The 15,517-nt window shown below is 40.1% G+C and overlaps 1 protein-coding gene across 5 annotated transcripts in view; it reads right to left on the bottom strand.

Moving 5' to 3' along the window:
• Positions 1-15,517, bottom strand: part of kcnq1.2 (potassium voltage-gated channel, KQT-like subfamily, member 1.2) — a 430,571-nt gene that overhangs the window by 287,020 nt on the left and 128,034 nt on the right. Inside the window, exon 16 of one of the 5 annotated variants that reach the window (XM_057836476.1) lies at positions 1,522-2,055. The exons of the other annotated variants lie outside the window; for them this stretch is intronic. Within the exon in view, the coding sequence (XP_057692459.1) occupies positions 2,034-2,055 (22 nt within the window). The 3' untranslated portion in view covers positions 1,522-2,033. Of the gene's footprint in view, positions 1-1,521; positions 2,056-15,517 lie in introns of those variants that run through there. 5 annotated transcript variants of the gene reach the window in all.

Consider the following 15,517-nt stretch of genomic DNA (forward strand, 5'->3'; position numbering starts at 1 on the left):
ATAGACTTGAGTTAGAGTGTCGAAATAGTGAAAAAAAAACATAAGATAAAGTCAGTCAATTTTCATGTTTAAGTTAACAATTATTTTCTTTACAAATATCGCTTGTTGTCTGTTGGGTTCCACTGCTAAGGCCAAAAAGAAACAAACAGAAAACATCTCTCAGTCATTGCAGTACAACTTCAGTCAAAGTCGCGTCAATATGGCGCTTCTTCAAATGCAAACACACCCTAACCTTTTGCAGAGCCAAACATTCAAGAGTGCTTTGGTAAGGGACAAGTTCACCAACCCTACAACGCTGCTATCCATTCCCAGTGACAGTCATTTGTGTACCTTACACTCTCAGCACCAGCCAGCTAGCACCATTCAAATTCAAATTGAAAAGCCAGCGGGTGGACAATGCATCGGGATCTGCTAAGAGCAATTAGTAGTGGACTCCTCCAGTGTCTGGCCCAGAGACTTTTAGCCCATCAGACAGAGGCACTGACCCCTTTCACACACCAAAAACAGGAAGAGAAAGGATGTGCAGGGAGAGAAAAAAAGAGGGCTGCTTAGCGACGCTGAAACAAGAGGAGGGGAGTTGACTGGCAGAGTTTGGACAGTGTGTTGGTTTTCCTCTCCCTACTTTACACTAGGAGTCAAGAGCTAGAGCGAGATGGAGAGGGTATAGCTGCTGAGTCAACAAGGAATGCAAATGAAGTGAATATTAAGACAATATAAAAATCACACTGAAAGACAAGTAGTCTCTTTTGGGAGAACACGGATTAAAGAAGACATTCTTTATTTATGAATGTGTCACTTAAAAGAAGGAAAATCTCAGTCCAATCAACTTTCTTAACACACAATTAGATTGTTTTTTCCCAAAATTAAACAGAATAAAAACTACAATAGTAAAAAAATAAATAAATAAAAACGCTTAGCAACATCATATAATCTGAGGATTTAGTAAGGGCAAGAGAACAAGCAGCATGCGTTTAGTCCACATTTCAAGGGGGAAAAGAGCCTTTCTAATTGTCTGCTTTGGGTCTTATAAAATGTAAAACTTTGGATATGCTACAGTAAAGTTAAAGGTCCGGCTATATGTATGTGCAAACTGCCAGAACTCGACTGAACCTAACTGCTTAGTTTTTGGGCTGCCTTAAGTCATCAAAACATTCCCCAATAGTATTTGGTCAAAAGAGTTTTCACAAACATGCTCTACTGGGTCATGATCAGGTGATCTGGAGTCCATTTTTAAGACAACAAAGTGAACAAACTTCATGCTCAAGAATCTTGTACTGTGACTCTTGATGTGGTGTGTAACAATTATGTGGTATGAAATCATGTTCAGCAGTATGGTGGGTGACTGGTGAGTAGAGCCTAGTTCGGGCCTAAAAAATCCAGCCCGACCCGACACGGCCCGCTGGTATTGAGGCCCGACCCGGCCCGAGCTCGATCACTTAACTAGATTTGCAGGCCCGAGCCCGAAAAACCCGATTTTTTTTTTTTTTTTTTTTTGAGTGACGCGGAAAAAACGCAGCAGTAGCAATTTATTTTCATTTCTTCGAGTTGGCAGAAAAAAACGCAAGTTTTCTTAATGTTTAAATAATCTGCATATTTTTTTGAGAATTATCAAAGCATTCACACAACGAAATAACGCTGGGAAAGTTTGTTAAACATATTTCTGAGTGTGTGGGATATTGTTCTCACATGGACGCGCCTCTCTGACAAGGAGAGGGAACAGCAGCAAAAAAAAAAAAAAAAAAAAAAAAAAAACTACAAATGCTTTGAAATAACATTCTTTATTGTAACGACAACAATACCAAAATAAAAAATAAAAATGAAATAAAAGCTTTAAACTGCGGGCTGGCCTTGACTGCAGTCGGCAACTTGCGGCCCCCGCCTCATGTCTTGCTCTTTATTACTGTGAAATAAGGGAAATAATTAGACCGGCTCTGACTAAAAATGGCGATTTGAACAGCAGGATATTATGGCTTATACTTACACTGGTTATATTTTTTGGTCGTCGTCGTGCAGAAATAAAATAAAATCCGTCTTCAGTTTGTTTTTAGCTTCTTTCTGCTCCATATTGGAAAAGTACCAAGAGGATGAGTTGTGTACACTCGGTGCAGAGAGGGAGAAAATGAAAATGAGGGCGGCGCCTCGGCCGTGCACAAACGGTACAGCGGGAGGACAAGAAGAAAAAGCGGCTGGCGCCACGGCATTCGTGTACACGCACAAGCAAAAGCGCAATACAGAGAGCCTGCTCTCCATTTTTTTTTTTTTTTTTTTAAATAATTTATTAGTCCGGCATGGCGGCCCGACCCGACCTGACCCGAACGTGAATGCTTAAAATGTGGGCCCGACCAGACCCGAATGTCGGGTCGGGTCGGGTCGGGTTCGGGTTCGGGCACAAAATCTAACCTCTACTGGTGAGCTCAGTGAGCATCTTAGCCCATTTCTACAGGAGCAGGGTATTTCACAAAAAGTTTTTCTACGGTTTGGCCCATCATCTATTCACACTCTAGGGCAGTGGTTCGTAACCTTGCTAAAGGTTAAGAACCCCAAAAGTTTCACATGTGGATTCACCGAAACCTTCGGAATTAGATATAAGCATTTTTTTCCCCCAAATTCAAAACCAATATATCTAAGATAACAAGTTAATAATTTAGCAAATTACAGTTTATAATTCTTCTCATTATGACAGCATGTTTTATAAACAGGTCAAAGTTTGAGACCACGCTGCCCTTTGGTCTGTTGTATTCCCTCATACCAACTACAAGTCAACCTTCCACTGAGCAAACCAGTTCCTCCTCCCATCAGATCAAGGACTAGCAGTAAAAACAAAATGTAAATCGTAAATTGTAAATTGGGAGCAAACCAGTCCAAAACCTGGTCTAACCTGGTCTGGTTGCCTTGATTTAACACTAGAAAACCCAGGAGAGGCCGACTTGGCCTTTCCCAAGACAAACACTCCTAATATTCCCTAGCAATGGCCAATTTGGCCTCTCCTCCGTGACTCGTGATAGTTTGTGTCAGTTCAAGTCAAGCTACATTTATTTAATTACATTTATTTATGAAGTTTTGACACTTTTTACACATTTTTTAATTCACTTCTCCTATTCTTCACACTAACGACAGAAAGAATGGCCCAAATGTGTACATTGTTTTGAAGAAGAAAAAAAGCGTCTTAGAACTGCAGTTTGAGTGTAAAGCAGGAATTGTGTCTATAGTTTAGAAGGACTGAATCAGGGGCATGGAGTATGGATTGTGGTCATTCTGTCTGAAGTTAATGTATGTAGTGGTTGCATTTCCATATGAAGAGCTGTTGTCTGTCCGACAACGACTTGCCAATTGAAAAGCACTTGGGTCATTTTTGCCACCTCTGAGTTTTCCAGGGGAGAGGGCATATCGGCCATCGTTTGGGACTCGTAGAGTACCAGAATTCTCTGGGACTTCTAGTGTTAATCAGCTCCGCATTTCTTTACCTTCGCCGAACCCCTTAGACTTACTCACCGAACTGGGTTCGATGAACCACTGCTCTAGGGTGTTCGGAAAAACAAAATGCTGTGATATTTGTTGGGCTGAGTTTTAATTCAGCTCTACTACCCAAGTGTATTGCACCACATAGGAGTGGGAACCTCAGGGCACCTCACGATACGATACGATTCGCGATACAAGGCTCACGATAACGATTATATCACGATACAGCGATTATCGATATATTGGTCAGAAATTGGATACATGACATTCTACGATACAACTGTTGAAACGAGAAAAAAAAAAAAAAAAGATATTTGAAAATAGAAAAAATACTGTTTAAGTCATTTATTAAACAGTGACACGTTTTCTGTGCAACATTGCTGTAAAATATAAATCTACTGCAAATTGTGCCCCTGCACATATAGAGGAAACCAACCACGACCACTGATATCGCTTGGAGAGATCATGATGAATGGCACCCTTAATTTCTTTAAAGTTTTAAATCTTTAAAAAAATAAATAAATAAAAAGTGCCGTAGGTGTCAGCAGTTGAGCTTGGAGTGGGGCAATGATAAAATTGGTGGGTCTTTTCTTCGTATATGAACTTTGTTGCTTGGTTTGAGCACTTCCGCTATCTGCTTCAGCATTTAAGATGTCAGACTTGCTCAGTCACAGTCTTCCTCACCTTAAAAACAACAAAATAAAACAAAAAATATTAGCTACTTCATAGCGTTTCCTGAAAAAAATCCTGTTTTTTTTTTTTTTTTTGTGTTGGAAGTATTCAATTAAAAAAAATATGAATTGAATGTATAGAAATTAAAAATTCAATAATTACCTATTTTTAATATGTAGGCTACATCAATAATTACCTATTTTTAATATGTAGGCTACATTAATTATCATGCACATCACTTTATATATCTTGTAACCTATTCAAACCATTTTTATAGCTTATTGTATCAAAATGACAGTAATAACAGTTTGTGTAGTATACTAGATGGAAATTGGTTCTCAAATAAATCGGTAAATTCATGTGGGCTTGTTCGATATTCATTTTCATCCAGTTTAGGGTTCTGGTTTATTTTATATCATTCAACACCAAATGTCATCAAAATAATACATTTAAATTAAAAAGTCAATTACATTGCAAAACTTTCTTACCTCAAGTGATGAAAGCGCAGCTCACAAACTCCAGTGTCCACTACGTCACCAGCTCCCAGTGAAACTTATTTTTCTTAGACAATTCTTGCATACAGCAAAGTCCTTGTTCACCTTACTTCCTTTCTTGTTGGTGTAAAATCTAAAGTGTGTCCCCATGTGTGATTTGTAGCAATATTTTTCTCATTTTTTCCTCCACCGTTCTCACGGAGCTTTTTTTTTTTTTCAACCCACTTGGCGCGTCCTCTCTTCTTCTCTAGACAACTTGTGCGCACTTTACCCTCACCGCCACTCCCGAGCGCCCCTAGTGGACCGCCAAGGAATTGCTCAACAAACATTGAGCAGTTTACAGCATCCATACTCCATTGTATGGCCAATATGTTAAATAAAAGTATCGATTCTTGGCGGGAGCATATCGATAACCCATCGGGTTGCAAAATATCGCGATATATCGCTGTATCGAGATATTGTCACACTCTTAGCACCACAGTTTGTAATTTGCCCTCCGATGTCCCTAACCCGTGCCTCACAACATCAGCCTAGTGTGTGTCATCGCTTAGTGACCTCATTCTGGCCTTGTTGATCCGTGTTCAGTATACCGAGTGTGCATACTGAACAAAGACCAGAAAGTACAAGCAAACAAAACAGTGACTTTACAACAGTTAGTTACTGAAGAAACAGTCTGTACAGTGAACGCAACTTCACACTAAAGCCTGAGTTATGCTACTGCGTTGCAGTGACGGCGAAGCAGCTACGACGTCAATGAGCATTCGATAGTTCTGTGGCGTTACTCTGTAATTCACCGCCAAGCCACTAGAGGGGCGTGGCGTTGTGTTTGTAGGGTTTTGGGGACTCTTGACGACTTGTAGTTTTCTTCCGGTTACCTGCAATGCTAAAATGCTAATGAAGATCAAACACTTTAATGTGGATCTCATCAACATTGAACAACAAATGTTGAGGCGCAGGCGATGCAGAAGACTGTCTCGGAAGCGGTCTGTTAGACTGTTGATGCCGCACATAGACTTCTATTCTCGGGTGGAAGCCAGCAAGCTGTGGCTGCTAGCTTCAAGCTGGCGTCAAGCACTGTGTCCAGCGTTTTGTCCGAGGTCTGCAAAGAATTGTGGAAAGCCCTCCAGTTATCATAAAAGCACCGAGGCAATCTCAATCAGTGATGATGCATCAAGTGTGTGAACTGTCTAGTTGAACATTAAACATCAAAACAACTCTTTTCACACCAAACCTGTGCTGTATTCTTCATATACTTGAAGTGTGGCACATAAATAAGTCACAGATTCACAGCAAATATATGTACACAATAAATGATGAAGTGCACCAACCAAAAATACAACATAAAGTGATAAAAAGCTGGCAGTTTTTGGCCGACTGGGTCACCGCTTCGTGTGGCCATCTGATTCCGAGCACACACATACTTGTCTCGGTTGTTCTTCCATTTTTTAATTCAATCGCTGGCTGACCTCCAGCCCCGTATTTTCAGCAATCTCCTCCCACGAATTGCCATTGCCATTTGTCAATCTTCATAATGTCTTGATGAGACATTGTAGAAGTTCTCTTACTTGCTCTTCGTTGATATTCTCGTCAGCTTGGTCCATTTTTTGCGTGTAGCAAAAATTTTTGACAATGGCGGTGATTTCGTGTTGAACCGGAAACAACAGTCTGAGCGGACCAATCACAGTCCATTTCCACCAAATCGCACACGTTGACGTGACGCGAAGTCAGAAAATTGTGAAGGAACAAGAGAGGCTACAGCGGAGGGTCGTAAATCGCGTCTTCCTTGACGGCGCAGTTCTGCCGCGGAAGCAGAACTCGGCCTTATATTTGCACGCGGTACCGGCAGTTGGTTTTGTGTAATGGTGTCCGCCTATGTATGTAATGTGAAAATAAAGGTATCAGCTTCTCGCCCCTGTAGCAGCGTGATAGGAGCTTTCACCTACAGTTGTGGTCAAAAGTTTACATACACTTGTGAAGAACATAATGTCATGGCTTTTCTTGAGTTTCCAGTTATTTCTACAACTCTGATTTTTCTCCAATAGAGTGATTGGAACAGATACTTCTTTGTCACAAAAAACATTCATGAAGTTTGGTTCTTTTATGACTTTATTATCGGTGAACAGAAAAAAGTGATCAAATCTGCTGGGTCAAAAATATTCATACAGCAGCGCTAATATTTGGTAACATGTCCCTTGGCCATTTTAACTTCAATTAGGCACTTTTGGTAGCCATCCACAAGCTTCTGGCAAGCTTCTGTTTGAATCTTTGACCACTCCTCTTGACAGAATTGGTGCAGTTCAGTAAAATTTGATGGCTTTCTGACATGGACTTGTTTCTTCAGCATTGTCCACAAGTTCTCAATGGCATTTAAGTCAGGACTTTGGGAAGGCCATTCGAAAACCTTAATTCTAGCCTGATTTAGCTATTCCATTACCACTATTGATGTGTGTTTGGGGTCATTGTCCTGTTGGAACACCCAACTGCGCCCAAGACCCAATCTTCGGGCTGATGACGTTAGGTTATCTTGAAGAATTTGAAGGTAATCCTCCTTCTTCATTATCCCATTTACTCTCTGTAAAGCACCAGTTCCATTCGCAGCAAAACAGCCCCACAGCATAATACTACCACCACCGTGCTTGACGGTAGGCATGGTGTATTTGGGGTTAAAGGCCTCACCTTTTCTCCTCCAAACATATTGCTGGGCATTGTGGCCAAACAGCTCGATTTTTGTTTCGTCTGACCACAGAACTTTCCTCCAGAAGGTCTTATCTTTGTCCATGTGATCAGCAGCAAACTTCAGTCGAGCCTTAAGGTGCCGCTTTTGGAGCAAGGGCTTCCTTCTTGCACAGCAGCCTCTCTGTCCATGGAGATGCAAAACACGCTTGACTGTGGACACTGACACCTGTGTTCCAGCAGCTTCTAATTCTTGGCAGATCTGCTTTTTGGAGATTCTCGGTTGAATCTTCATCCTCCTGACCAATTTTCTCTCAGCAGCAGGTGATAGCTTGCGTTTTCTTCCTGATCGTGGCAGTGACAAAACAGTGCCATGCACTTTATACTTACAAACAATTGTTTGCACGGTTGCTCTTAGGACCTGCAGCTGCTTTGAAATGGCTCCAAGTGACTTTCCTGACTTTTTCAAGTCAATGATTCGCTTTTTCAGATCCATGTATGTATATTTTTGACCCAGCAGATTTGATCACTTTTTCTGTTAACCCATAATAAAGTCATAAAAGAACCAAACTTCATGAATGTTTTTTGTGACAAAGAAGTATCTGTTCCAATCACTCTATCGGAGAAAAATCAGAGTTGTACAAATAACTGGAAACTCAAGAGAGCCATGACATTATGTTTTCCACAAGTGTATGTAAACTTTTGACCACAACTGTAGGAGCAGCAAACTCGACTGGGCTCTGCTGGCAGTGCATGCAAGGGGAGTTATCACTTACCTGGGTACAATGAGGCACGGGAATAGATGTATGAAAAAATCTGGTAGTTTCCTCAGTTAACGGCTTTATCAAATGGAATCAATTTAGCACTTTGCCACTTCAAATTTCGAGAAATAAAAAAATCACCATATAAGGGCTGAACACCCTAACGCACACGCATTTTTTGGGCATTGAAAACTAGGGTTCTTAAAAACTCTTGCCAAAGTGAAGATTTGCGTTTGTAGCGCCATCGTGTGGACAGTGAGAAGTGAAGATTTAACTGTGGAAACGTCACTGTCTGCGACAAACTTTGTTCCCACGTCATGCATGAGACCTATGTTTTTACATTTAGAGTCAACACGGATCCCTTTTCAGTGGGTTTAGATCTAGTTATTAGACAGGTTCTTTTTGCTTCCATTTATTTACAAAGTCTAGCATTGCTCCATATTGAGGAACACATGTGGAGGACAAGATTATGGACAATTATTCCTTGCGCATTGTTATGAATGTTCTTAAAAGCCAATTAATGTGGTTGGCTTTGGATGCTTTTTTTCTACAAACGTGGTGGTGTAGACGAAATTATTTTTTCCAGGACATATGAGGGCAGGATCCTCGGTTTAAAAACCAAAACAAAAAAAAAGCCTGCTAGGTGTACACATGTCTGTTTTGATCTTCAAGTGTGGCATTTGAAGGTTCTTCTCGTGCTTCAGTGGGTATTTGACCACAACCTTAGTAGATGGATCAGCACAGCAGGGCAAAGCAGCAGTCAGATGAGATTCTTTCAATTCAACTTTTTTTTTTAGGTTTTTCTAACATTCAATCTTAGGATTTAAAGCTATGATATTTTTCTGTAAATAGCTAATTAAACTGTCTCAAAGCTTTCAGCTCACATTTTCTCAATGTTTATGTAGTGCCAAACCTCAGTTCATAGTTGAATTCACTATGAGTAATGTAACCCCCACCAAGCACTAACCTGGATCTGGTCCTCAAACCTCTTAAGCATGCAGAAGTGAGCAAAGATTCTTGAATGATCTGGGGTTAAAAGATACCTTTCCTGTGAGCCCACCCAGACCTAAGTACAGTGTCTTTTAAAATAACCAAAACACAATCAGATCCATTGTGTACGTGTGAGATTGTGCAGATGTTTGTCTCCTCCAATGTCAGCCGTCAGCCCCAGAGACCTCCTCTGTTCATATCCAGTCCAACCTGCTCTCCAGCTGCGCTTCACTACACTGCTGGTGTTTACTTAACCTCTCTATCTGTCCATCACAGGACGTGAGTGCTATAGGGATGGGGGAGGTGGCTGACGTGTGTTTTCCCAGTACCCACAAATAGCAGTGTGTGGAAAGCATTGAAATATGTCTATGTGGTGTGTGGGTGCTGTCTGTCTCCTCTTGAGTGATGAACCCATATGAAACACCCGGGGCTTGTATGCGTCTCTCCACAGCGCTGACACGGTCTCTTCAGCTGCGTCTCTACCCTCCCGTGAGGTCAAACGAAGGCCGCGGCGATAAAGGCTGAACTTGTGACACTGGTCCCCACGCATGAGACGGCTCATTGTGCAGCGACAGATAGCAGACACAATGAGCCTTCGGCTGAGTTCTAGTATTCGCGGTGTTTCTTTTTCTTGGCTGTGGCGGCCTGTAGGGATTCTCCTTTATGATTGGCCAGTGACCCTTTAATCACCTAGTGCCGCTCCCCCTTCATCAGATGTTTGTCCAAATTTCATATCAATGCAAATTAGATAGTAAAGGACTTAATTTGAGAGCACTAGTGATGATTTTTTTTGTTTAAGCATATGGAAAAATTGGTTGATGGAATACTGAATGCACCATCACGATTACTCTGATTTTTCTCAGGCCATTTGTTCAAAACAAAACTAACCTGAAAGACCATGACTTCATTCTCAAGAGTCAGATCAAACGTGTATTTTACTAGCAACCTCTGATTGGTTGAAATGTTTCAAATCATTAGGCCCAATAGCCACTGGTTTCAAATGTTTTCAACTGGGGATAGATATTATTTTCACAGGTGTGGATAAAGAAAACCACAAACCAAAAGAAATCAAACTAATGACTGGAAACATCCCAAGTATTCCTGTCCCTGGTGATGTAAAAAGCTATCCAGTTAATGATATCCAATTATGATGAGGTCACAAGACAGTTTAGTATATCTTTTATGTCACATTTCTTCCATTAATTATCTGAAACCCATCATTTAGGGACCTTTGTTTCCTGGAAGAACAACACATACTAAGTCATAGATTAAATGTTTGAAATTTTTCAGGTCAAATTGTAAGACATTTCCCTCATGGGACACACTTTCACCTTCTCAGTTCACTATATACGCTGATTACCGGTTTCAAGGTATACCGTGGTATGAAAAGGTCAAGGTTTCAAAACTGCAAAAATGTTCCTTCATACCGTCCCTGAGGTATTTTTTTCTGTCCCAAAAATGCATGAAAAATCCCTCGCTTCCAGCTGCACAGCTAAACCCTCCCCCACCGGTTGTTGCTCAGTGAGTCAGCTGTGCTACACGATGGCTGGTGGAGGTGAAACTCCTGAACTTTTTCCCCCATCGCAGAAAACGAAATCCCTGCTATGGGAATACTTCAGCTACATAAACGTTACAGACGGCCGCCGGTTCGAAGAGAAGGGCAAACCAACATGTAAGACATGTTTGCGGAGGGTGGCTGCCGAGGAGGCAATACCTCCAATATGATTTCGCATTGATACAAAATAAAAGGTTAGCAAACACTGTCATGAATGTTTTCCACCAGCTACGAGAGTTAACTCCAGCGTGTGTAGTGTGTCTAGTGGTGGCAAAGCGTGTTGTTTTTTTTCTCTCTGGCAACTGTATTGAGAAAGAAAGTGTGTGTATAATGTAAACATGATACAAGTCACACACACATGCTTTTTATGGAAAATGATTCAATTATTTTTGTTTCTGATGGTAATAATGTTGAGCTTTGGCTGTGGGTTTAGGCTCACCTAAAGGACTGCATTTATTTGAATTTTATTTAGAATATTCTTTTTCTTTATTTTAACTTAAAATTATACTTTTGTTCCAATTTGCTAATATGTTTTTAATAGGGCTGTCAAACGATTAAAATTTTTAATCGAGTTAATCACAGCTTAAAAATTAATTAATCTTAATCGCAATTCAAACCACCTCTAAAATATGCCATATTTTTCTGTAAATTATAGTTGGAATGGAAAGATAAGACAAGAAGGATATATACATTCAACATACTGTACATAAGTACTGTGTTTGTTTATTATAACAATAAATCCACAAGATGGCAGTAACATTATTAACATTCTGTGAAAGGGATCCATGGATAGAAAGACTTGTAATTCTTAAAAGATAAATGTGGGTTTGTATATTGTGACTAAATATTGCCATCTAGAGTATTTCTTGAGCTAAACGAAATCTCTGAATAGAGTTTGCCCAAATGCATGATGGGAAGTGGGGCAACCATGACTGTCAGTGGTGGCTGCAAATGGTATATCTTCTCTGCGTTGTGTTCAATACTGTGTGTTAAGAAAAAGATCATTGCTTTCCACAACAGATATAATTGTTGTGGGGAAAGCTTTTGCCAATAAACAGCACGTACCCAATGTATGGCTGTGACCACTCCACTTGCTTGTCTCTGCCTCTTCACTCTCAATATACGGAAAACGGCGCCATTGTAGTCTGTTTGTGGCAAAGCGTGAGTGGGTCGTTCCGCACATACGTAAAATGTGTTAAATATTTTAACGTGATTTTAAAAAAATTAATTACCTCCCGTTAACGCAATAAACTTGACAGCCCTAGTTTTCAAAAATAAAAATTTTGTTCAATAGAAAAACTTTCTTTTTTTTTTTTTAAACCCGGAAAACACATTTTAGAGCTGTAATTGCAATACCGTGATATTTTGGTTTAAGGTTATCATACCGTCAGAATATCATACCGGCACATGCCTACTCAGTTCTTTAAAATCAAACATCGCATTGTCCTTTGGGAAAAAAATAAGTGAATAGAAAGATTGGAATATCATAAATTCTGGTCTGGCATTAGCTAACTTAAAGGTAATTCGCAAAGCGGATTTAGACATATTTCCCATTAATCAAAAAGGGATTGACCCTGCGTTTGTGTCTATACGTGTCACAGCTGAGTTCTTGAAGCCTTGAGCACAGAAGCTCAAACAGATCTGGAGAATCAGCAGGTGTCTGATCATCACACACACATCTTCAGCCTTATCCTTGGAGCAAACTCAAATTCATGAGCTTGCTTGCTCGTAATCTCCATCGCCTTTTTGATCATTTATCAAAAGACTGCAAGGTCCCCTAAGCAAACCAGGTGGCTAGAGCGATAGAAAAAAACATTGTTTGCCCCCGCCCCAACGTCTCCCCCTTGACACACAACAACTCATCACTTTTGCCTCGCACAGCTGTGACTGTCGACTTTACCATCTAATGCATTTAATAACCATGACCTTCACGCTCAGCCTGTCAGACCTTTATTAGAGCGAGAGCTAGAGAGGCAATAAAAGGCCACAGATGGGCGAGGGACAACCCCGCTGACGAGCCGGCAAACAGAGGAGCTTTCTACATGCCATCACGTCTGCTGATGACTTCAATGACTTGGCGTTGGCTGACAGATGTCTGGGTTCACCAACGTCCATATAAATCCGAATCCTCCTAATGGTTTTTCATGTGTTTGAAAAATTCAGAAAGGATCTCAGTCAGCTCACATCACAAGTCAACACACGCGGAGACTGCTAACTGACTAAAAATAATATCTAGGTTACGATGCCTTGCCAAACCTCAAACACAACAAAGTTTCAGGAAGCAGCGCTTTCAGCAAGTCGCCATAGCAACCAACCACATGCACAAGTCAGACAAGGGTGAGTGGTCAGAGTAGCAGTCAGTCCGTGTTGTCTCCTCGACTATAATAGGCCTAAAACACAGCCTTGGTTTAACTAAGCACAGATGTGTTGAAGATAGCGGCTTTGCATACACGGGTCAAGCAGCGGGCATCTGATGAGCCAAACACTAACCAAGTCACGACGTTAGTACCAACGACGGTGATGAGCTCGTTTTTCATATGCTGCCTTGAATGTGCCAGACTGACCTCAGTGAACCTCAGTGACGGTTCGAGCAAACTATGATTCATCTGATGAATCAGTAGTGGTCAAAAAGATGAAGATGAATGAAGCACTGTAATGTGTTCTGGTTGTGTGAGCTAGCACTTTGTAACCGATATTTAGGGGAAAACCACACCGTGTTAGGCATGGACCCTACTGATTCTGAATTATATCTGAACCAAGAGATCTGACTGTGCCACATTTCCACAAAGTACTGGTACATTTTGCTGGCATTCGGTTTTCCATTTCAAAATCATACCAAGAGGAACCGCAAAAATCCCACTACATTGAATGTGTCAGTCCAAATGAGAAATACTGACAATCAACACTGAAAGACGAGGGTTTCCTCCAATGTTCCCTATAATTTTTCATGTGTCTGAGCAGACACACGAGCTCCCTGAGCACACTGTGGACCACGGTGAGTAACATCAGATGTGTATCACGCCTGTTCAAAACCTTGGAAAATAGCAAGTTATATGGCTTATTAAAAGAATGAAATTACAGCAGCAATTTTCATTAGTTTACTTTTAATTAGGGCTGTCAAACAATTAAAATTTTTAATCGAGTTAATCACAGCTTAAAAATTAATTAATCGTAATTAATCGCAATTCAAACCATCTATAAAATATGCCATATTTTTCTTTAAATTATTGTCGGAATGGAAAGATATGGCATGAGACGGATACATACATTCAACATACTGTACATAAGTACTGTATTTGTTTATTATATCAATAAATCCACAAGATGGCATTAACATTATTAACATTCTTTCTGTTAAAGGCATCCACAAGAAAGACTTTTAGTTCTTAAAAGATAAATGTTAGTCCAAGTTATACAAATTTTATATTAAAACCCCTGTTAAAAATTCTGGCAAAAAATAAACAAGGTGTCAATGGCGAGTTTTAAATTAAATTAGTATCAAGCTGACTGACGCCGTAGTTTCCTTTTTACTACTGGTCCATCCATTGTAATTCACGTCATTTGAGTGCTGGCTTCACCCTAACCCTCTTGGTACCTCACGATACGATACGTGATACAAAGCTCATGATAACAATGCTCTGACGATATGCCGATACAACGATTATTGATACATTGCTCAGGAAATAATTCTAGGATATTCTACAAATGACTAATAAACAGGAAAAACAAGCTTCTGCCGTGAATTGGAATGAGTTTATCACTAGTAGACGTCCGATCCATTTGAACTGGGAGGGTGGCAGCGAATGAACCGCTGCCATCGCTCCCACTTCAAATGGACTGAACGTCTATGGCCGTCAGTGGCAGCCAATGTCAGGCAATGAGGTCATTTTGGGCCATTTAAGGTCATTTGCCTGTTGATTTTCAGTTTCTTCCTGTTGATTGTGGGGTATTTTATTGGTCTCTTCCTGTTTATTTTGTGTTACAGAACAGGAAATGACCTGGGAATCACCCAAATGAATAGGCAGAGACTCAAACTGAACAGGAAATGACCCATAAATGCCCTAAAATGAACAGCAAGTGACCTGTAAATGGCCTGAAAATCGGACAGAATGACTGTGAATGCTCTGGTTTTGAATGAACCAACTTTCCCAGTCTAAATGGATTGGGCATCGAGCACCGTCAAAGCAGCCTTAGAGTTAACTGAGGAACTATTATGGTGGAAGATTTTGGTAGCAACTTGGTTCCTTTTTAATTTTTTTTTTAGACATTGACACCTTTTTAAAACGATATTTCGATAACTTTTTGGGATAAAAAGTACCACGATATATCACCATTTCGATATTTTGTCACACTCCTACCAGTCACGTTCGCATTTCGTTGTTCATGCATCATGTAACATTATCATACTGTACACTTAAGCAGCATGTTGTTCTCTATTGTATTTTAATTTTAAATTGCCTTTCAAGATGACATATCTGTTCTATGTGTTGGATTTTATCAAGTAAATTTCCCCCAAAAGTGCGACTTATATTCCGGTGCGACTTATATATGTTATTATCCTCTTCATTGGGCATTTTATGGCTGGTGCGACTTATACTCAGGTGCAATTTATAGTCCAAAAAATACGATAATCGAAAAAAAGCTTGCTTGTCAGAAATGTTCTTAATTCAAGAATAGATATTGTCCAAAACACTATTTGAAAGCATTTTTTTCTTGATTTAGGTGAAAAATGACCAACTTTTAGATGTCTGGACTTAATAAAAACAAATATTAATATTTACTTACTTAAAGTAAGTGGAATAATCTGACACATTAATCTGTTAACTAGTCTTTAACACTCAAAACAAGATGGAGAAAAGTATTTGACTAGATTTTTAAAAAAAAACTCTGATTATGACGTTATAAATTTGCAA

Source organism: Corythoichthys intestinalis, chromosome 5 (genome assembly GCF_030265065.1).
Source record: "Corythoichthys intestinalis isolate RoL2023-P3 chromosome 5, ASM3026506v1, whole genome shotgun sequence".
Lineage (NCBI taxonomy): Eukaryota > Metazoa > Chordata > Actinopteri > Syngnathiformes > Syngnathidae > Corythoichthys > Corythoichthys intestinalis.